We start from the raw sequence: 21711 nt of genomic DNA, 5'->3' as shown, positions 1-21711 counted from the left end.
GGTTGGCTGGGTATCTAGGCTGCAACTCAGATCTAATTTCTGATTTTCCCAATATGTGCAGCTCAGAAAAATCAGCCCAGCAACCAGAAAAAAAAATATCCCAATTGCTTTCTACAATTAGTTTGCAATTGCTTAGTTCATCCTTTGTATAGCAGCCAAGAAAAAGTTTTCCCTTGATTGTTCAACAGGAAGGAAAATCTAAAGGTCAGGAGCTAGAAGGAGGGACTCTCAAGGAGGAGTGAATAAACACATTCTAAAGTATTTATTTTCTCTCTACCCTTCCCTACACTTGTAATATGGACAACTTTGTTTTTCAGGTGGAATCTAAACTTGAGATACCGAATGCAGCATCAAAGCCAAGCTCAAGAGCTCACTGTAGATACCAAAGTAGTTCAGTTCATGAAGAATCAGAACACAGGGACAGACCACAGGGGAAAGGGGTCTCTAGCTATAGGCAAAGTCAAGCTTTTAAGTTTGGTATTCTTGGGGATCTCTCAAAAAACGGTGAGACGATTCAACAGATTAAACTTCAGTCTTGTAAATTAACACACTCTCTGAATGTAGGAGTGAAGGGGAAGGTCACTGACTTTCCCTTCCCCTGGCTTGGCCCTCACATCCTCTTCATCACTGGGGGGGGGATTGGCTGGTGTTATGCACCTCTTCCCCTCCAATATCCCCCCAGAAATGTGGCTGCTCCACCTAACAAGGAAGGCTATCTACAGGGCTGGGCCAGGCTCATAGTGAGCTTCTGAAGGAAGCATATGAGTGCCCGACACAGAACATGGTTTGAGACAGGATTGAGTTCAAGTTCTGGAGGAGGCATGGGAAGGGAGTCTGTGTGGCTAGGCTAGGCTGTGTGAGACAAGTTGCTCAGAATGAACAGCTGAGTGGCCTGGTGTGTTCCCATTTAGCCTTTGCAATCAGCTGACACAGGGCACAAGCTGTGGGGTCAGCTGATGGTATTCATGCTAGATACGCAGCCTCTCTGAAAACTGATAACATCTTTAACTGCCTTTTAAAAAAGATACTAAATTTGAAGGGTAAATGGTGATGATCTGGTTGATAAGTAATTTCTCCTAAAGCCATTCTAAAAAGAGTTTTACAAGATTTTATCCAAAGGTGAGAGATAAGTATATTGCATGCAATATAATTCTCAACTATGGTACGCATCCTTTCTTCCAATCCACCTTCTGTCACTTACTTTTCCTCCAAATATCTCAATTCTAAGGAACAGAGGCTCCCCAGAGTGGCTGACAGGGGTCTTTCTTGGCCTTACCTGGAGATACTGAAGAATGAACTTGAAACCTTCTGCATGAAAAGCAGATGCTCTACCACTGAGCTATGACCCTTCCACAATTCTTGGTACACCACTGCTCTGACAGAGGCCTTCATGGAGCTTCACGTTCAAGTAAGGTAACACAAAGATTGACACAAGGCCACAGTTACTCAGAAGTCCTTTATTTCAAGTCTCTTCATGAAGCGTCAACAATTGCTTCTCTTAATCGAGAAAGTTTTAGCCCAGACTCATGGGGAATAAAAGTCTGGTAGAGTCAGCCTTGGATTCCTATCTCTCTTTCAAAGATTCTCCTTTCCACATTGCTTATATAATTTGACAAGTTGAAGAGCTGACCTGAGTTCACATCCTCAGGGAAAGACCAAACAGGTATGGACTGAGCTTTGTGTGGATGAGAACTGTAAGACTCACAAGCAGATCTACCAAAAAGGATCAAGCCACAAATGTCAGCACTGAAATTTCATCCCTTTTGCCATCACTGAAAACGTAACAGTGGTGAACAGTAGATTATGTAGGTGCATACACCCCTTCACCTGGATCCACCCATTAAATACTGCTTGTCCCAAGAGCTGAAGTGGTATCTTCATAGCTAAGGACTCTTAAGAACATAAGAACATTAGAAGAGCCTGCTGGATCAGGCCAGTGGCCCATCTAGTCCAGCATCCTGTTCTCACAGTGGCCAACCAGGTGCCTGGGGGAAGCCCGCAAGCAGGACCTGAGTGCAAGAACACTCTCCCCTCCTGAGGCTTCTGGCAACTGATTTTCAAAAACATGCTGCCTCAGACTAGGGTGGCAGAGCACAGCCATCATGGCTAGTAGCCATTGATAGCCCTGTCCCTGACTCTTAATAGAGAGATGTCCCTTTCCATATTTGCGCTGAACTGTGGGGGCAGGGGTACGATCCACATCATATTACTAGCAAATGTGAATTGTACAAGTGGAATATATTATGCAAATTATGTCTGATACTTTGAAAACAAATGGAAGGAATGGGGCATTACATATTAGATGCAGAATGATGCACCTGATGCCTTTGATCCACTTTGTTGGCAGAGTATCACAGTTTCATGCCACATAAGTTCTTTTTTCGCCATGAAGAAGTGATCTTTTCAATTCAAGTGCCTGCTACTGTTACAAGGCTGCTGTACCAGTAAAAGACATTGCCAGTACCATGTTGGATCCTCCAAGTCTTTCTTTGGAACCAATGCAGCAAATGCTTTTGTAAACACAGTTATAGGGGATGCTGCCACTAACTACTTTAGCCGCAATCCAACAGAGCAGCCAACACTGTGTTGGGGGAAAGGGCTTCCCACTTCTTGGCACAACAGAGGGAAGTGTCTTGTGACCTTGTGAAGCTCCAACTCCAGTTATTGGGAACCCTGTAGTTTCGTGGGGCTCTGAACATCAGCTGCGTCTCCAATTGACTTTGTCTCAGAGAGCAGAAAGCCGATGATCCCGATCTCAAGAATGGCATGCTGCAGGTTTTGTTGGGCTGTTCCCTTTCAGACTGCAAATGAAGGATCTGGACATTCCTGCAATACAAAAAGCTCCCTGGAAAGTCAGGAAGAAGAGTTCAAGCTTAGCCTTCTTCCAGACATGGCTGTTTTACATGTATAGGAAGTATTTAAAGGTGTGATTTCTCTGCCTGCAGCCTGATATATGGCCCAGCAAAAGCTGTGCAAGGAGTCCCTTCTGATCATACGGGTCGCTCACAGATGAGCCCGCCAAGCCGCACAGTCCATCAGTGGCCAAATGCAACATGTCTTTTCTGGAGTATGCTCAGCTTCATTATGAAGCTGAAGTCTGAGGATCAGGAAAACTTGATTTTGGATTTTTTTTCCCGTTTCTGCCTAGGCATTCCTCCAACAAAAATCTGTCCTCTTAACTTCCACCTCTCTTTGCCTGTTGTGCAAATAATATGCCTCAACAAAACCCTTAATTCAGACCACTTTGGTTCTGAAGAGCTTTGGCTCAACACCCAGCCAGTGCTTAACTTCTCAATTGAACTTGCCAGGAATTGAGTCTGTATGTTAAGTGCCTCTCTTTGCACTTGCTTTAAAGGAACACGGCTGTGTTCTCAGGAGTATATACGACAACAAATGCCGTCATGCTATGTATAAACTTGAATTGACCAGCCCCTCCCCTCCCACCTCCCCACCCCCAAAGCGATATAGAAGATGAAGATGGCTTAGGCAGGTGATGCAACCTTGGAAGGCATCCCCGGAGCTTCCGGGAACTGTTAATGTGAACTACATTACAGTAAATCATTCATGGCAACCGCTCCAGTGTTCAGTTTTGCCCCTTCCAGGTGGACTAGAATCTGTTGATTCCTTTTTAGAGACGTTTTGTTCCTAGATCATTCCCGCCAGCCAAGGTGGGAGGAAAAGTCCTACAGTCCCCAGCAAGCAGACAATGATGAACATCCAGAGGAAGATCCTGTCAATGACCATTGCCACGTACTTCCAGTCCTCCTTCACCTAGGATAAGAGAGAAAGAGAGAGAGAGAACAAAGAAGGCTTGCCAACAATAAATTCAGAAAGCAGAAACAGTGAAACTGAGGTGTTCTTCAACTATTGGTTGGGCAGCTGCCACATAAACTTTTTTTGGGGGGTGAGAGACAAATGATGTAGTCATCGTAGGCAGAGCTGGATCCAGGTTCCTGGGGGAGAATCCTTGGCACATTGCCCCCCAATGTGGGTGGGCAACCCTAAGGTTTGCAGGGGAGGCTTATCATATAGGTATTTGACAACAAGAGCCAGGGCCAGTTCTAAACCAGGTTGGGCACTGCCCGACGGCCCTTGGAGCTACAGGGGGGCCCTCAGCCGCCCCTCTGCTCCCCTTCTGTGATCCGCAGCTCCCCCATGTCCCCCCACGTCTCCCCACTTACCTGTCTGCTGTTTTTTACTGTTGCCCTTAACAAAGATGCCAGCCGCAGTTTCCCTAAGGTACTAAACCCCTGCCGCCATCTTAGTTGATGGCACAGATGCGCGCACGTAGCACGCATGCGTGCCATCAACAAAGATGGAGGCAGAGGCTTCATCCCTCAGGGAAACCGCGGCCGCCATCTTGGTTAATGGCAATAGTAAAAGTCAGGAGACAGGTAGGTGGGGGTGGGGTGGGCTGCGCACATGCGCGCGCATGCGAACACACATGCACACACACGCCGGGGCCCAGGGCAAGCTGATGCCCAAGGGCCCCGGCATTCCTGGAGCCGGCCCTGACAAGAGCCAGTGTGGTTTAATGATTAGAGTGTTGGGCTATAATCTGGGAGACAAGGGTTCAGATCCCTGCTCAGCCATGAAGCTTACTGGGTAACCTTGGGCCAGCCACTGTCTATCAGCCTAGCCTAACTCACAGGGATAAAATGGAGAGGGAGGAGAACCATGTACACCACTTTAAGCCCTTCCCTAAATGTTATTCACTAACATTGAAATGTTAGTCACCAACACTGGAGAACCTTGTGTTGGCCACAGTGGAAAAAGTCAAGCTAATATTGAATGTATTTAAAAAAAAAAAAAACCCTCTTCCAGCTATGAAAAGATCAAAACTTTTTTGAAAAAAAAAGTTCTACCTAGGGACAGCCTCTCCGCTAAATGTTTTCCCAGCAGTCTTTCCTTAAACTTCAGGGGATGCCAAGATTTGCTGTGTTGCCATCAATCATTCATATAATTCCATGGACGAAGAGTCTTGCCCATTGAGAGTTTTGTGGTTTAACTAGAGATGTTTGGCACCCTCTGAAGAAATACCACTCGTCTTTTCCCAACTCTTATTGGCTTTTCTTACAATTCCTCAGATGTTTTGCCTGAGGAGGAGCAAAAAAGGAAAGGAAATACAGGAACCAATTAGGCCTGTGCATGACTCTCTGTTTTCTGAGAATAAAATAAAATAAAATACTTACTACATTGTTAAAAAAATTAAAATGAAAGCATGCAGTTTAGGTAGTGCACAAAGAAATGAACAATATTCAGTCCCATATCCATTAAATGAAACAATGGGTAATATACTTGATTAAGATTTCCCTTTGGTATTTCAAAAGAAAGCAAATGGTTGCTATTAGCATAATATATCACAGATTAAGCACAGAATAAAAGCTGGTATAGCACAGTGGGGAGGAGCGCCTGGCTGGGAGTCCAGAGTCTGTGAGTTCAAATCCCCGCTCATGTCTCCTGGGTGTCAAGGGCCAGCTAAAGATCACCCCACAGTGAGTGGCTCAGGGGTTACGTGCCCTGCCACCTGTGCAGCCGTGGGCAAGCTGCATAGTCCCAAGGAGCCCAGTTGCCCCCCAGCTGGCAGCTGCGGACAAGGAAGGGGCCGGCTTGTGCAGCTGTGGCAAGCTGAGGAGGCTCTAGCCAGCTGGGGAGGACTAGCCTCAGAGGGAGGCAACGGTAAACCCCCTCTGAATACTGCTTACCATGAAAACCCTATTCATAGGGTAGCCATAAGTCGGGATCAACTTGAAGGCAGCCCATTTCCATTTCATGCATAGAATATTCCAATATTGGTAGCTGTTTTTATTTCCAAAATTTTGCTAACAAAATCTGGGCAGCTGCTTAAGATATAATAATAATAATAATAATAATAATAATAATAATAATAATAATAAAATTTTATTTCTAGGCCGCCTATCTGGCCGAATTAACGGCCACTCTAGGCGGCGTACATAGACTAAAATATAACATAGAGTAAAATATAACATATAATACAAAACAACAATAAGTATACTCAATCCAAACCTACCCCCATCATACAAAAATTTAAACTAAATTAGACAGAGGTCTCGAATGCCTGCCTAAAAAACCATGTTTTCAGTTCTTGGCGGAAGCCTGTCAGGGAGGGGGCATGGCGGAGATCATAAGGCAGAGAGTTCCAGAGGGCGGGGGCCACAATTGAAAATGCCCTCTCTCTGGTCCGCACCAGCTTAGCTGTTTTGACTGGTGGGACCGAGAGAAGGTCTTGGGAGGCTGATCTCGTTTGGCGGCCTATCTGGTGATGCTGAAGGCGTTCCTTTAGATAAACTGGACCAAAACCATGTAGGGCTTTAAAGGTTAAAACCAACACCTTGAATTGGGCCCGGTAAACAGAATAAGCACAGGGCTTAATGGGCTCTCATATCCGACAGTGTTCTGAACCACTGTTACAATATTACTCCAATAACACAACCCTACCACATATGGGGGAAAAAACCCAATCTTTGCTTTCTAATATCTCCCATAAATACCTGGAATGTTTCCATACATTTTATGCAATCTCACCGGAATATGAAACTCTCTACAGAAAGGTTCTTTCAAGCTGGTATCTAGGAAATTCTCAGCAAATTTGAGCGACCTGTGTCCTGTGGGTCCAGAAGACTTAGAATGGCCAAACCTGTAATTTGCTCCTGGCTTATGGAATCCTAGGTAGGGGCATGGGATGAAACCATCATATGGACTTGGATGAACCCTGAGATCAAGGGCTCTGGCTCCCTCCACTGTCTGAAGTGCAATGAATGGGCACACACCTTCCTGGTGATAGGTCCATTGCTATGAAATCCCCTCCCAAGGGAGTTCCACCTGGCTCTATCTCTGTTTTTTTTCCAGTGAGCAATTACAACCCATCTCATTCAGCATTCTTTTGAGGGTACTGTATTTTAATAATGATGTTCTGATGCTGCTATTTTAAACTTTTACTGCTGATGCTGTAAATTGTCTATTCAGGGAGGATAAGACTATCAATGGCTGTTAGTCATAACTGTATACGCAGCTTCCAGGTTCAGGAACAGTACAGCACTCATAGCTTTTCACTGCTGGAGAACAAATACAGGAGAAAGTGAAAGGCTATTGCCTTCATGGCCTGATTGTGGGTTTCCAAGGGGCTTTTGTTGGCCACTGTAGGGAACAGGATACTGGACTAGATAGATGAATCAGGCCTCTTCATTGGTCAATCTTCTTCTTAAATGTATTTTTAAAGTTTAGATTATCGTTAATTTTATATTTTCTTATTCTCTTTTGAGTATGTCTTTGAAACTAGAAAGATGTAGCTCAGTGGTAGATGGTCCCCGGTTCAATCCTTGCAATCTCCAGGTAGAGCTGGGAGAGATCATTGCCTGAAACCCTGGAGAGCTGCTGCCAGTCAGTGTAGACAATACTGAGCTTGATAGAGCAATGATATGGCTTAGTATAAAGCAGCTTCCTATGTCAGACAGTAAAAGAGGCCAAAATACTAAACTGGGAAGAGTAAACATTTTATGAAACAAAAAGCCAGCTGAATTAAACTACAGCTGAACATCAAGAAGACTAAAGTAATGACAACAGAAGATTTATGCAACTTTACAGTTGACAATGAGGACATTGAACTTGTCAAGGATTATCAATATCTTGGCACAATCATTAACCAAAATGGAGACAATAGTCAAGAAATCAGAAGAAGGCTAGGACTGGGGAGGGCAGTTGTGAGAGAACTAGAAAAGGTCCTCAAATGCAAAGATGTATCACTGAACACCAAAGTCAGGATCATTCAGACCATGGTATTCCCAATCTCTATGTATGGATGTGAAAGTTGGACAGTGAAAAAAGAGGACAAGAGAAAAATCAACTCATTTTAAATGTGGTGTTTGAGGAGAGCTTTGCGGATACCATGGACCGCATAAAAGACAAATAATTGGGTGTTAGAACAAATTAAACGAGAACTATCACTAGAAGCTAAAATGATGAAACTAAGGTTATTGTAGTCTCACATCATGAGAAGACATGTTTCACTAGAAAAGACAATAATGCTGGGGAAAACAGAAGGGAGTAGAAAAAGAGGAAGACCAAACAAGAAATGGGTTGATTCCATAAAGGAAGCCACAGACCTGAACTTACCAGATCTGAACAGGGCAGTTCATGACAGATGCTCTTGGAGGTCACTGATTCATAGGGTCGCCATAAGTCGTAATTGACTTGAAGGCACATAACAACAACAACAACAGTGGTGGCTGGTGGCTCCCATTCAGTGAGGCAGTTGAATCTGCTCTAGGTTTTAGTCTGAACTTTTAAGGAGCTGTCCAAGGTGCTGACCACTCCGAGTTTCAGTCCAGACTCTCAAGGAGGTGTCCAAGGTGCTGCCTGAGCCAAGGTTTAGCATGAACTTTCAAGGAACTGTCCAAAGTGCTGACCATTTGGGATCTGAACTTCCAAGGAGCTTTCAAGGTGCTGACTACTCTGGGCTTTAAAGCAAACTTTCAAGGAGCTGTCCAGGATGCTGAGTGCCTTGGACAGCTCCTTGAACGTTTGTACAGGCATACCCCGCTTAAAGTAGCTTCACTTAAAGTAGCCTCGCTATAAAGTACATGCTCCATACTCCACCATACCCCGCTTAAAGTACGCATGCTTCGCAACAATGGACACTTTATTGGCATGACACCGCTGCCATCTAGTGGTGATTGCATGCAGTACAAGTGAAGATAATTGCTTCACTGTAAGTACTTGTTCACTTAAAGTACACTCTCCAGTCCCATTGCGTACGTTAAAGCGGGGTATGCCTGTACTAAAACCCACAGCGGATTCCCCTGCTCCTCTGACATAGGAGCTACCATCTGCCACGGCCTATCATACATTAGGGGATAACATATCAGAAAATGCATTATGTTAGGGAACATTGCTTGCAAAAACCTGTATATTAGGAGAAATGTACACTACAATGATAATGAATTTTCAGAAGGACTTTTTTTAAAAAAATCACTGATGAGAATGGTAGATCAGAAAAATGAGACACTGGAGTTAAATTGACATTGACAGATTTGTCCATCCCTAAGTATATCCCCAGACAGCTGGTATAGCACAGTGGGGAGGAGAGCCTCGCTGGGAGTCCACAGTCTGTAAGTTCAAATCCCCGCTCATGTCTCCTGGGTGTCAAGGGCCAGCTAAAGATCACCCCACAGTGAGTGGCTCAGGGGCTATGTGCCCTGTCACCTGTGCAGCCATGGGCAAGCTGCATAGTCCCAAGGAGCCCAGTTGCCCCCCAGCTGGCAGTTGCAGACAAGGAAGGGGCTGGCTTGTGCAGCTGTGGCAAGCTGAGCAGGCCTAGCCAGCTGGGGAGGACTAACCTCAGAGGGAGGCAATGGTAGTAAACCTCCTCTGAATACCACTTACCATGAAAACCCTATTCATAGGGTTGCCATAAGTTGGGATCGACTTGAAGGCAGTCCATTTCATTTTAAGTATATCCCCACTCCTGACACACACACAAAATAGGTGGAAAGTTCTCTTTTTAATACTTTCAGCCTGACCCTCCTAATCTCACCTCTTTCTAATGGAGTTGGCCACCAATACAGCTGTGAGCCATCAACTGATAAAACCCAAGTGGTGGACTTGGCATGTCTTTGACTCTAATGAGACCTACTTAAGGATTTTTTGGCAGAATTTGGTTTCAGTTTTTACTTATTTAACTTCATCAACGTCTATACATTTTCCCAAGAGTCACATTAAATTAATATCAAGCCTACTAGAAATGATCTCTGGAGAGCAATTAAAACCCCCGAAGTACTTTTTTGGATGGAGAAATCAGATCACACAGGCAGAGAAAAAGAGCTACTTACATTTCAAAAGAAGAGCTTAAAATTTAAATTAATTGGAACTTGGTGCTTCTTCATTCATTTTAATAAGGTTGAGGAGGGGGACTGGTCTAACATGATGAATGACTGTAAAAAAAGACATTGGACTGCTTGATCCTATGCATGTTCCTCAGCAGTAAGTTCCACTGTGTTTAATAAGACTTACTCCCAAATTAGAGTGCATAGATTTGTAGCAAAGGATTGAACTCAAAATCTGCATAGAATAACGTGCATAGAATGAGGCTGCATGGCTGCAAAGCTAGGCACATTACTTATGAATAAGCCCCACAGAATACACTGGGGCTTACTTTGAATAAACCTCTATCAGCTCAAGCAGCCCAAGAGACTGTGGTCAATATCTTATGTTGTTATTTTTTTATTTATGAATCACTTTGTATAAAGCATCTTGAAGCAAAAAGTGATTGTACATTTAAAAACAATTTCAAATCCAATACTGATACCGTCTGGGATAGAAATCTCCACTTAGAAGGTTTATGGAAAGAGGAAAGTATTCAACAGGTGCCAAAAAAGATAATAGAGACAGGGCCTGCCTGATAAGTAATGGGAGGGAGTGCCAAAGGGTAGGTGCTGCCAGACTAAAGACCTGATTTAGGATGGAATGGGCCTCCTGATAAGATGGTGTCTGCAGGAGATCCTCACCTGCAGAGTATGTAAGGGGTGAGATGATCTTTCCAGTACTCTGCTCCCAAGTTGCATAGGCACCAGCACCTTTAGCGTAGCCTGGTAGCTAATTGGTAGACAGTGCATCAGACCCATTTTTTGAAGACCAGTGAACCAACAAGCATGAGGATTAAAATACCTTCCCCTGTGGTCCTACATAGAGTGCTGTTGTATGTAATTTCCAAATTGCTTTCAATCCCCCCCACACCTCCAGTGGTTTTGTAGAGGCAATTTTGCACAAAATATTCCCTGATGGCAGTCTTGATGGGCTATGATCAGATGTACTATCAGGGGAAACTACATCAGAATTTCAGGAGACCCTACATTAGTTGACATACAGTGCATGAGAAAAGCATTTACTGTCTCCACAAGTACCCCCCAAAGAAAACCCAACTCTTCTTAATATAGAAGCATAATGTTGGGAGCCATCAGGGCCACAGCCATGAACCTTTTGACCTGCTTCCTCCCCATGAGCCATTAAAAGTTACAGAGCACAGGGTTCCTAGAAGTGTGCTGTCCGCCCATTGAGGCAACCCACTGGCCTTCCCTATCCTGGTAATAATGCTATGCAAGCTTCCCAGGTCAAGCGTGCGTTTTGGGATGCTTCAGTAATGGTCAGCTTGAATGGGAGATGAGAGGACCTCTCAGGAGCAGCAATCAAATTCCAATTTATTCAGCCCAGTGCAGTCTTTGTCAGGGGCACCAAACAAGGCAACTCTCTGTATTTTCTAAGTGCTCTGTCGCTGTGATTTGGCAGAGCAAATGTTGCAAATGAAATGCATTGGGCTGAAAATGCATTGTGAGACTTTTTTCTTGTTTTATTTCTGAACTTGTGCCTTTCTCGGACTTATCTTCTTCTCCCTTCTGGATTTCTCTCAAGCCTTTAGGATCCCATTGTCCTCTCAGTGCATCAATCAGGGCTTTTCATGGGCTGCCCTGGTGAGGACCCCACTTCCACCCAATTGCATTTTTAGTTGACAGAGTGGGGGCTCTGTGCTGGAGGAGTGACACTGACATCACGCTATGGGTGGTGGGACACCTCTGCCCAATCCACCAACACCTCAGCCCAGCACAAAAAGGGTTTCAACTGCAGAGTCAGTCCCATTGGATTCAATGGGATTTCTCCCAAGTAAGCAAGCACAGGATTCCAGCCTTAGTTGTATGTAGCCATGGGGGAGAAACTCAATTCAGTTTGCATTTAAAGGCAAACATTCCCCGTTCACACTTTCCAAAACAATAGGAGAACAGCAAAGCAGCCATCTTTTGAAATTTATAGTTCTCTGAATTTTGCCATGCAGTTCTCTAGCCAACTAATACGTACAAAAATGTATACATAAGGGGAAACTGTGCATAAAAATGCATTTATTAAAATAAGAAACAAAGTGCATGATGATAAGCAAATTATTTGGATCCATTCCAATTGGGCTTCAGGACTGGACATGGAACTGAAACAGCCTTGGTCGCCTTGGTGGATGATATGAGGAGGGTGTTGGATAGGGGAGAACATACCCTCCTCGTCCTCCTGGATCTCTCAGCAGCTTTTGATACTGTCAACCACGGTATCCTCTTAGATCGCCTGGAGGGATTAGGAATAGGGGGCACCATTTTGCGGTGGCTTCGTTCCTATCTCTCTGACAGGCACCAACGGGTAGCATTGGGGGATGAGGTTTCAGACCCTTGGCCTCTCAATTGTGGAGTGCCACAGGGTTCTATCCTCTCCCCCATGCTGTTCAACATCTATGTAAAGCTGCTGGGGGCCATCATCAGGAGATTTGGGCTGCAGTGTCACCAATATGCAGATGACACTCAGCTCTATCTCTCGTTTAAGTCCTCACCAAGGTTGGCTGTGGATACCATGTCCAAGTGCCTGGAATCCGTTAGTGAATGGATGGGAAGGAATAGGCTGAAGCTCAACCCTGACAAGACCGAGGTGTTGCTCGTGGGAGACAAGAGTAAGTTGGGAGATATAGACCTGGTGATTAATGGAGTAAAATTGCCCCTGAAAGACCAGGTCCGTAGCCTCGGGGTCATTCTCGACTCCCAACTGTCCATGGAGGCTCAGGTTTTGGCAGTGGGTCAGGCAGCTTGGTATCAACCTCATCTGATACGGAAGCTGCGACCCTACCTTCCTGTTCATCTGCTCCCACAAGTAGTACATGCCCTTGTCTCCTCTCGCTTAGACTACTGTAATGCGCTCTACGTGGGGCTGCCCTTGAAAACGATCCGGAAACTACAGCTGATACAAAATGCGGTGGCACATTTAATTAGTAACTGCCGTGATCACATCATGCAAGTGTTAGTAGATCTACACTGGTTACCAGTTGTTTACCGGGCCCAATTCAAGGTGCTGGTACTGACCTTTAAAGCCCTATACGGTGTCGGCCCAGTTTATCTGAAGGAGTGCCTCCAGCATCACCAATTAGGCCGCCTAACAAGATCAGCCACACAAGACCTTCTCTCGATTCCGCCAGTTGAAACAGCTAGGCTGGTGCGAACCAGAGAGAGGGCATTTTCGATTGGGGCCCCCACCCTCTGGAACTCCCTTCCTTTCGATCTTCGCCATGCCCCCTCCTTGATAGGCTTTCGCGAGCCTTAAAGACCTGGCTATTCAGGCAGGCCTATGGGAAATCTGGGGTATGTTAGTTTTTAATTACCTGAAAGAGGTGTTTAGTTTTTTAAATATTAGTATGTTGTATTGGTTTTATACTGGATTTTATTGTATATGTACGTCGCCTAGAGTGGCCGTTAATTCGGCCAGATAGGCGACTCACAAATAAAATTTGATGATGATGATGATGATGACGATGATGTTTATTATCTGCCTTTCACCAGTAGATCCCAGGGCGAGTCACAACAATATAACATACGTTATTAAAAACAGTTTAAAACAAATCAAATCATTAGGGAAAACTCTGCAGAAATGTGTATATTAGGAGAAATTAACTCCTTATGATTGCTAAAAGACTTCAAGTCTGGAAGGATAAATACCCGCTGTCCATTATGCAATGGACTGAAGACCTCACTGCCCTGGCTACATTTGAACACATTTATGTCAATTTTGAGTAGATAACCTGTCTGGACATCTGGAGGGCTTATGTTAACTTATATGCTTCACTCAAGATGCATGTACTGATGGGTAATGCATCCAAAATGTAAACTGAAGGATTATTATTGTTGTTTTCTTTTTTTAACATTTCTTGTACCTTCCGTATTTTTGTTTATTTTATTTGTTCTTTGTTTTCTTTTTCTTTCCTTTGTTTGCAAATAAAAAATAATTTAAAAAACAAATGCATTTTTGTGAGGACTTTTTTTAAAAAAGCACAAGCTGATGTGGAAATGTGGAGAACTGAACTTAAGGTTGGAATAATGAAAAACGGAGGGAAATAAACATGTAAGGGCTGTTGCCTTCATGATCTTGCTTGTGGGCTTCCCAGAAGCGTTTGGGTGGCCAAAACAAGATGCTGGGTTAAATGGACCTTTAGTTTGATCATCAAGGCAATATTTAAGATTTTATGCTGATGAATTTTCATGAGGATTTTTTTTAAAAAAAGACAAATTGATGCTGAAATGTGGAGCACTGAACTTAAGATTGAAAAAAAAAGAGAAACCAAATTGTCCCATCCCTAGTTGCATGCATGAAACTTCATCTGCATTTGCACCAAATTTGCCAAATACAGGTAGACCCACCCCCTTGTGGGAGCCTTCCGAATGGGAGAAACAAGAATGAATTCAAAGATCCCCTGGTCACTAGTGCCTAGCAAATCTAAATAGCCACAAGGCCATTTCGGGAACACTTCCTTGCCTCCTGTCTTCTGGCTTTTTAAGCAAAACAAAGCACACAAAAACCTCAAGCACTTGATGGGAAGAACCATTTACTTTTAATATGACCACATTTCCCTTGTGGCAGTGAGGCTTCGGCAGAATACTGATCAAGAACTTGCCCATCTTGCTAAGTGATGGCTTGCTAAAACCCCGCTTTTCAGACCAATCCTTCTTATGCATATTTACTAGGAAATAAATCCAGCCGAATTCATCGGGATTGAGAGCTAAATTAGATGGGTGATGGGGGTTCTGTGAATGAATCTCCCATGTTTTTATAAAAATGAAATGCAGCCACTACCAGGAAGGGGGAGCAGGAATTGGATTGGAGGGCCCCCCACAAGGGACCTGGATGTTTTCTCTTGCAGGGCAAACAGCAGCATTGAGACACATTTTCTACAAGCAAGAGGGCATGGGGGGGATGGAAGACTTTAACTGCCCTCCCCCAACACCACAGTCCCAATCTTATTAATTGCCATCCCCATGATGTGGGTGCTTTTAACTTTCTAAGGTTAAAAAAAAAGCATTAAGAATGGTGGGAGATCTGATTATAGATCTTTCCCAATTTTGTGTGCTTGCACCTTTACCCCACATCCATCCATCCATCCATCCATCCATCCATCCATCCATCCATCCATCCATCCATCCATCCATCCATCCATCCATCCATCCATCCATCCATCCATCCATCCATCCATCCATCCATCCATCCATCCATCCATCCATCCATCCATCCATCCATCCATCCATCCATCCATCCATCCATCCATCCATCCATCCATCCATCCATCCATCCATCCATCCATCCATCCATCCATCCATCCATCCATCCATCCATCCATCCATCCATCCATCCATCCATCCATCCATCCATCCATCCATCCATCCATCCATCCATCCATCCATCCATCCATCCATCCATCCATCCATCCATCCATCCATCCATCCATCCATCCATCCATCCATCCATCCATCCATCCATCCATCCATCCATCCATCCATCCATCCATCCATCCATCCATCCATCCATCCATCCATCCATCCATCCATCCATCCATCCATCCATCCATCCATCCATCCATCCATCCATCCATCCATCCATCCATCCATCCATCCATCCATCCATCCATCCATCCATCCATCCATCCATCCATCCATCCATCCATCCATCCATCCATCCATCCATCCATCCATCCATCCATCCATCCATCCATCCATCCATCCATCCATCCATCCATCCATCCATCCATCCATCCATCCATCCATCCATCCATCCATCCATCCATCCATCCATCCATCCATCCATCCATCCATCCATCCATCCATCCATCCATCCATCCATCCATCCATCCATCCATCCATCCATCCATCCATCCATCCATCCATCCATCCATCCATCCATCCATCCATCCATCCATCCATCCATCCATCCATCCATCCATCCATCCATCCATCCATCCATCCATCCATCCATCCATCCATCCATCCATCCATCCATCCATCCATCCATCCATCCATCCATCCATCGGGTTGTAAATCTGCCAGGCCTATCCGAAGCGTACTTGCCGAGTCAGAAGTCCAGAAGCGAGGTCAGTGGAGGTCCGGGATCAATTGCCGAGGAGGTCAGTCAAAGAGATGCTGCACGGAAACTAGGTCTACACAAGCCACGCCTGACGTTGCAGTCAGCAACAAGCTGCAGCCAAGGTGTGCCTTATAAAGAGCAGGATGGACAGCAGGTGTGAGCCCTCAGCGTTTGGGCCTTAAGGAGACAGGCCTGCCTCTCTTCTGCCTGACCTTCTGCTGTTTACGTTCTGCAGGTGAGGGGGGATTATCCTGTTCACTGTCTGTGTCTGGCTGCAGGGCCTCTGCTGTCCCTGGGGTGCTCTGCAGCTGAGGGGCAGAAGGAGCTGGATTCTCAGGAGGCTCCTCCGTGTCTCCTGCTGCTCCTGGGTCTGCTGCTGTTACTCCCGAGTCATCCTCATCTGAGGAGTCCTCTGACGGGGCCATGACACTATCCCCTGCCCCACGACCAACCCTCCGCCTCCCGCTGGGGCCCGGCTTAGCCAGGTAGTGCTGGTGGAAGCGCCGGACCAGATGAGGGGCATGCACCTGCGCCGCATCTTCCCAGGAGCATTCCTCAGGGCCGTACCCCTGCCAGTCTATGAGGTACTGGAGGCGGCCATGATGCTTCCGGGAGTCCAGGATCTGCGCCACTTCGAATTCCTCTTCCCCGTCGACTTGTATCGGTGGCGGGGGCCGCGGTTGACTACCCAATGGGTGAGGCGGGAGAGCAGGAGTCAGCAGTGATCTATGGAAGACAGGGTGAATGCGGAAGGAGGCAGGGAGTTGGAGCCGGAATGCCACCGGGTTAATTTGCTGGGTGATCCAGAAGGGACCTGCATTCCAAGCCTCCAGCTTGTGAGATGGCCGTTGCGAACGCAGGAATTTGGTTGAGAGCCATACCCGGTCGCCTACCTTCAGCGGCGGGCCTGGTTGGCGGTGGCGGTCAGCAAAGCACTTATACGCGTCCTTGGCCTGCTCCAGCTGCTCCTTCAGGACTGCCTGCAGCATGACATCCGCAGCGGGGACCGGTGACGGGGGTCGCACTGAGGGGAAGAATCGGGGGTGGTAGACGTAAGAGGCGAAGAACGGGGTCTGGCGCGTGGAGGCACGCACGGAGTTATTATACGCGAACTCCGCCAGCGGTAACAGATCCACCCAATTGTCCTGTTGGAAGCAGGTGTAACACCGCAGGTATTGTTCGACGGTGGCGTTGGTACATTCTGTTTGTCCATCTGATTGAGGGTGGTGGGCGGAGGACAAGTGGATCTGGACGTTCAGGGCCCGAAACAGGGCCTGCCAGAACCGGGCGGTGAACTGGGCTCCTCGGTCAGAGATCAGGTGGTCGGGGAGGCCGTGTAACCGGAAAACCTGGGTCAAGAACAGCTGTGCAGTTTCTGGGGCAGAGGGTAGGCCGGCACAGGGGAGGAAATGGGCCATCTTGGTGAACAGGTCTACGACTACGAGGATGGTGGTCATTCCCCGGGAGGCCGGTAAGTCCGTGATAAAATCCAGGGAGACCGAACGCCAGGGCCCAGGGGGGGTAGGCAGTGGGAGCAGGAGCCCCGGGGGCTTGCCGGGGTGGCTCTTGGCTCGCTGGCAGGTATCACAGGCTGATACATAGTCCTTGACGTCCTCTTGGACCCGGGGCCACCAGAAATCCCGTAGGACCAGGTGGAGGGTTTTATATGTTCCAAAATGCCCTGCCGGCTGGCTGTCATGGCAGAGGTGGAGCACCTCTCTCCGCAGAGCTCCCGGGGGAACGTACAACCGGTTCCGGTGATACAAGAGGCCCTGCTGCAAGGAAAAGGGGCTGTCCCGGGCGGGCATCCCTGACTGGAGCTGTCGCTGCTGGGCCAGGGTGTAGGGGTCCTTTTGCTGCTGTTCCTGCACCCGGTCCAGGAGGGGTTGTGGCTGGTGGGTAGCGGCGAAGTTCTCTGGGCGAAGAATTGGGCGAAGGGGGCGATCGACCTGCTCGGCTCGGTATTTCGGCTTGCGAGAGAGTGCGTCTGCTAGGGTGTTTCGGCGGCCAGGGAGGTAGGTGACCGTGAACTGGAACCGGGAGAAAAACAGGGACAACCGGATCTGGCATTGGTTCAGCCATCGGGCGCTTTGCAGGTGCTCCAGGTTTCGGTGGTCTGTTCGTACCTGGACCGGATGGCGTGCCCCTTCCAGGAGATGATGCCAGGTCTCGAAGGCTACTTTGATGGCCAGTAACTCCTTCTCCCAAATGGTGTAGTTCTGTTCCGAAGCGTTGAGTTTCCGGGAGTGGAACGCACAGGGGAGCAGGGACTGCTTGCTCCCCACCGGCTGAAGTAGGACCGCTGCCACTGCCTTATCCGATGCATCGGCCTCCACTATGTAAGGTCGGGTAGGGTCGGGTTGCTGGAGGATGGGTTCAGATGTAAAGGCGTGTTGGAGGCGCCGGAAGGCCTGTTGAGCGGCCTCGGTCCAAACAAACTTCTCTTTGCCTCGAAGCAGGTCTGATATGGGTGTGGTGAGTTCGGAGAAGTGGGAGATGAACCGGCGGTAATAGTTGGCGAAGCCCAAGAAGTGCTGCACATCTTTGGGGCTTCACGGAGCGGCCCAGTGGAGGATGGTCTCAATTTTGGTGGGGTCCATCTGGATACCCGAGGGCGAGATCCGATGACCTAGGAAATCCACGGTCGTGAGGTCAAAGGCGCATTTTTCGAGCTTGGCGAAGAGGCGGTGCTCCCGCAGGCGCTGCAGCACCGCTCGAACGTGCTCCTTATGTTCCGAGGGGTTCTGCGAGTAGATCAGGATGTCATCCAAGTAGATCACCAGGAAGCGGTCTAGGACGTCCAGGAAGATGTCGTTCATGAAGTGCTGGAAGACGGCAGGGGCGTTGCACAAGCCCAACGGCATCACGGTGTACTCAAAGTGCCCATAACGGGTGCGGAAGGCCGTCTTCCACTCATCGCCCTCCCGCATACGCACCAGGTTGTAAGCCCCTCTCAGGTCTAGTTTGGTGAAAATGCGAGCGCCCCGCAGCCGCTCTAACAGTTCTGGGATCAGGGGCAGAGGGTAGCGATTCCGAACTGTAATCTGGTTGAGGGCGCGGTAGTCATTGCACAGCCGGAGTTCCCCACATTTCTTTTTGACAAAGAGGACAGGGGCGGCTGCAGGGGACGTGGAAGGGCGAATGAACCCTCGGAGCAGGTTCTTGTGGAGGAACTCTCTGAGGGCTGCCAGTTCGGGTTCTGACAGGGAATAAAGCCGGCCCACGGGAATCTTGGCTCCGGGGAGCAGATCAATGGGACAGTTGTAAGGATGATGGGGCGGCAACTGGTCTGCCTCTTGCTTCGCAAACACATCCGCGAACTCCCGGTACTGTTCCGGTAAGGCCTCAGGCACGGAGCTTGCCTCCTGGGTCATCAGGATGCGCTCCTTCGGCCTCCAGCAGTTGGCTTGGCAATAGGGGGATCCGAGGGTCAGTCGGCCCGTGGACCACTGGATGATGGGGTCATGCCGCTGGAGCCATGCCAGGCCCAGCACGACCGGGAAGTGGGATGCGGCAGCCAGGTAGAACTGGAGGCTTTCCTCGTGCTCCCCCAGGGCCATGTCGAGCGGCACTGTCTCCTGTACTACAGGGCCCGAGGCAAGAAGCCGGCCATCAATAGTCTCCACCAGGAGGGGGCGGTGAATGGGTTGACTAGGAAGCCGGTGGAGCTTGGCAAAGGACACGTCCATAAAATTGCTGGTGGATCCTGAGTCCAGCATGGCGGGTACTTGTAGGGTCCCCCTTCCGGGAACTGTCAGTGCGATCAACACGGTCAGATGCTTGGGCGGTGAGGAACTGAGGTGGCAGGCCCCTTGACCCATGAGGGTGCCCCGGCTCAGGGGCCTGTGAAGGCCGGGGCATGGGCGTTTCCCAAGGCAGGGGCTGTGGGTCGTGTCGCAGAACACTGGGCTGCAAAATGTCCCGGGGCCCCGCAATACAGGCAGAGGCCCTGTTGCCGGCGTCACAGCTTTTCGGCCGCAGAGAGACGTGGCCGAGCCCCTCCCAGCTGCATCGGTTCTGCCGGGGGTGTAGGGTCCTTGCCGACAGGCTCCAAGGGCCCAGCCACTGGGGCTGATGCTCTGTAGACTGGCCGGGGTCGGTTGGCAGCACGCCTGCTTTCCAGCCTCCCGTCAATCTGGAGACACAGGCGTATGAGGGCTTGCAGGGTTCCAGGGCACTCCACCCTAGCTAGCTCATCCAGGAGCTCATCTGACAGCCCCTCCTGAAACTGGTCCATGAGAGCAGCTTTGTTCCAGCCCAGGGTTTGTTGCAATAGATGAAAGTCTGTTACATATTCCCCCAAGGGGCGTCGGTCTTGCCGCAGCCTGTGTATCCGGCGGTTGGCTGTGGCAGATTGGACTGGGTCCTCAAACATAGCCTTCAGTTCTCTGGTGAAGGCGGCTAGGTCGTTGAGCACGGGGCTCCGCTCAAGGAGCAGGGGCATGGCCCATCTAGCTGCCGCCCCGGTGCAGAGGTTAATCAAGAATCCCACCCGGGTCTTATCATCTGGGAAGGCCTCTGGGCGTAGCTCCATGAAGAGCTGGGCCTGGGCCAAGAAGGCTGAGAGCTGGTCGGAAGCCCCAGTAAATTTCTCTGGGAGAGTCACAGGGCACTTGGCTCTCCCTGTAGGGAGAGGGGGTGGGGCTGCTGCTAGCTGGGTTTGCAAGCCTTGGATGGCCAACAGCAGCCGGTCTACTTGTGAGCACAGGAGCAAGTTTTCCTGCTGGAGTTGCTCCATGGTCAGCACTTCCCCCACTCCTTTGTTGCCTGTTTTGTTTGGGCTGACTGCAAACTGTCAGCTCTACACTGCATCAGCAGTGTCAGGGGGGGCTGGAAATTCCTGGGTCTTTGGCAGGGAAGGAAAGTCCTTAGCCAGCAGTCGGGTTGTAAATCTGCCAGGCCTATCCGAAGCGTACTTGCCGAGTCAGAAGTCCAGAAGCGAGGTCAGTGGAGGTCCGGGATTAATTGCCAAGGAGGTCAGTCAAAGAGATGCTGCAGGGAAACTAGGTCTACACAAAGCCACGCCTAACATTGCAGTCAGCAGCAAGCTGCAGCCAAGGTGTGCCTTATAAAGAGCAGGATGGACAGCAGGTGTGAGCCCTCAGCGTTTGGGCCTTAAGGAGACAGGCCTGCCTCTCTTCTGCCTGACCTTCTGCTGTCTACGTTCTGCAGGTGAGGGGGGAGTATCCTGTTCACTGTCTGTGTCTGGCTGCAGGGCCTCTGCTGTCCCTGGGGTGCTCTGCAGCTGAGGGACAGAAGGAGCTGAATTCTCAGGAGGCTCCTCCGTGTCTCCTGCTGCTCCTGGGTCTGCTGCTGTTACTCCCGAGTTGTCCTCATCTGAGGAGTCCTCTGATGGGGCCATGACACTATCTATCTATCTATCTATCTATCTATCTATCTGTCTATCTGTCTATCTGTCTATCTGTCTATCTGTCTGTCTGTCTGTCTGTCTAATATTACATTTATAACCCACTTTCCTCTAAGGAGCTCAAGGTAATGTAGATGGTTTCCCCCCTCCCCACTCTATCCTTACAATTACCCTGTGTTATAACAATCTCTCTCAGGTTAGGCTGAGAGAAACAATGACTGGCCCAAGGTCACACAGGGAGCTTCATGGCAGAATGCGATTTTGAACCCTGGCCTTCCAGGCCCTAGTCTGACACTGTAACCACTATACCACACTGGCTCTTCATCTCGGCATCTTGATGCTGCATTCCTGGTAATTTATGTTTTCATGTCAGATCACGAATGCTGTGTTTTCTATTC

The 21711-nt window shown here is 48.3% G+C and overlaps 1 protein-coding gene across 1 annotated transcript in view; it reads right to left on the bottom strand.

Annotated features, from left to right (window-relative positions):
- Positions 1-1474: 1474 nt before the first annotated feature.
- CHRNA4 (cholinergic receptor nicotinic alpha 4 subunit) overlaps positions 1475-21711 on the bottom strand; it is a 109849-nt gene continuing 89612 nt past the window's right edge. Inside the window, exon 6 of the mRNA XM_061631009.1 lies at positions 1475-3771. Coding sequence (XP_061486993.1) covers positions 3646-3771 — 126 coding nt within the window. The 3' untranslated portion in view covers positions 1475-3645. The remainder of the gene's footprint in view (positions 3772-21711) is intronic.

The sequence above is a fragment of the Rhineura floridana genome, chromosome 6 (assembly GCF_030035675.1).
Source record: "Rhineura floridana isolate rRhiFlo1 chromosome 6, rRhiFlo1.hap2, whole genome shotgun sequence".
NCBI lineage: Eukaryota > Metazoa > Chordata > Lepidosauria > Squamata > Rhineuridae > Rhineura > Rhineura floridana.
This window is presented reverse-complemented; position numbering and strand designations above follow the sequence as displayed.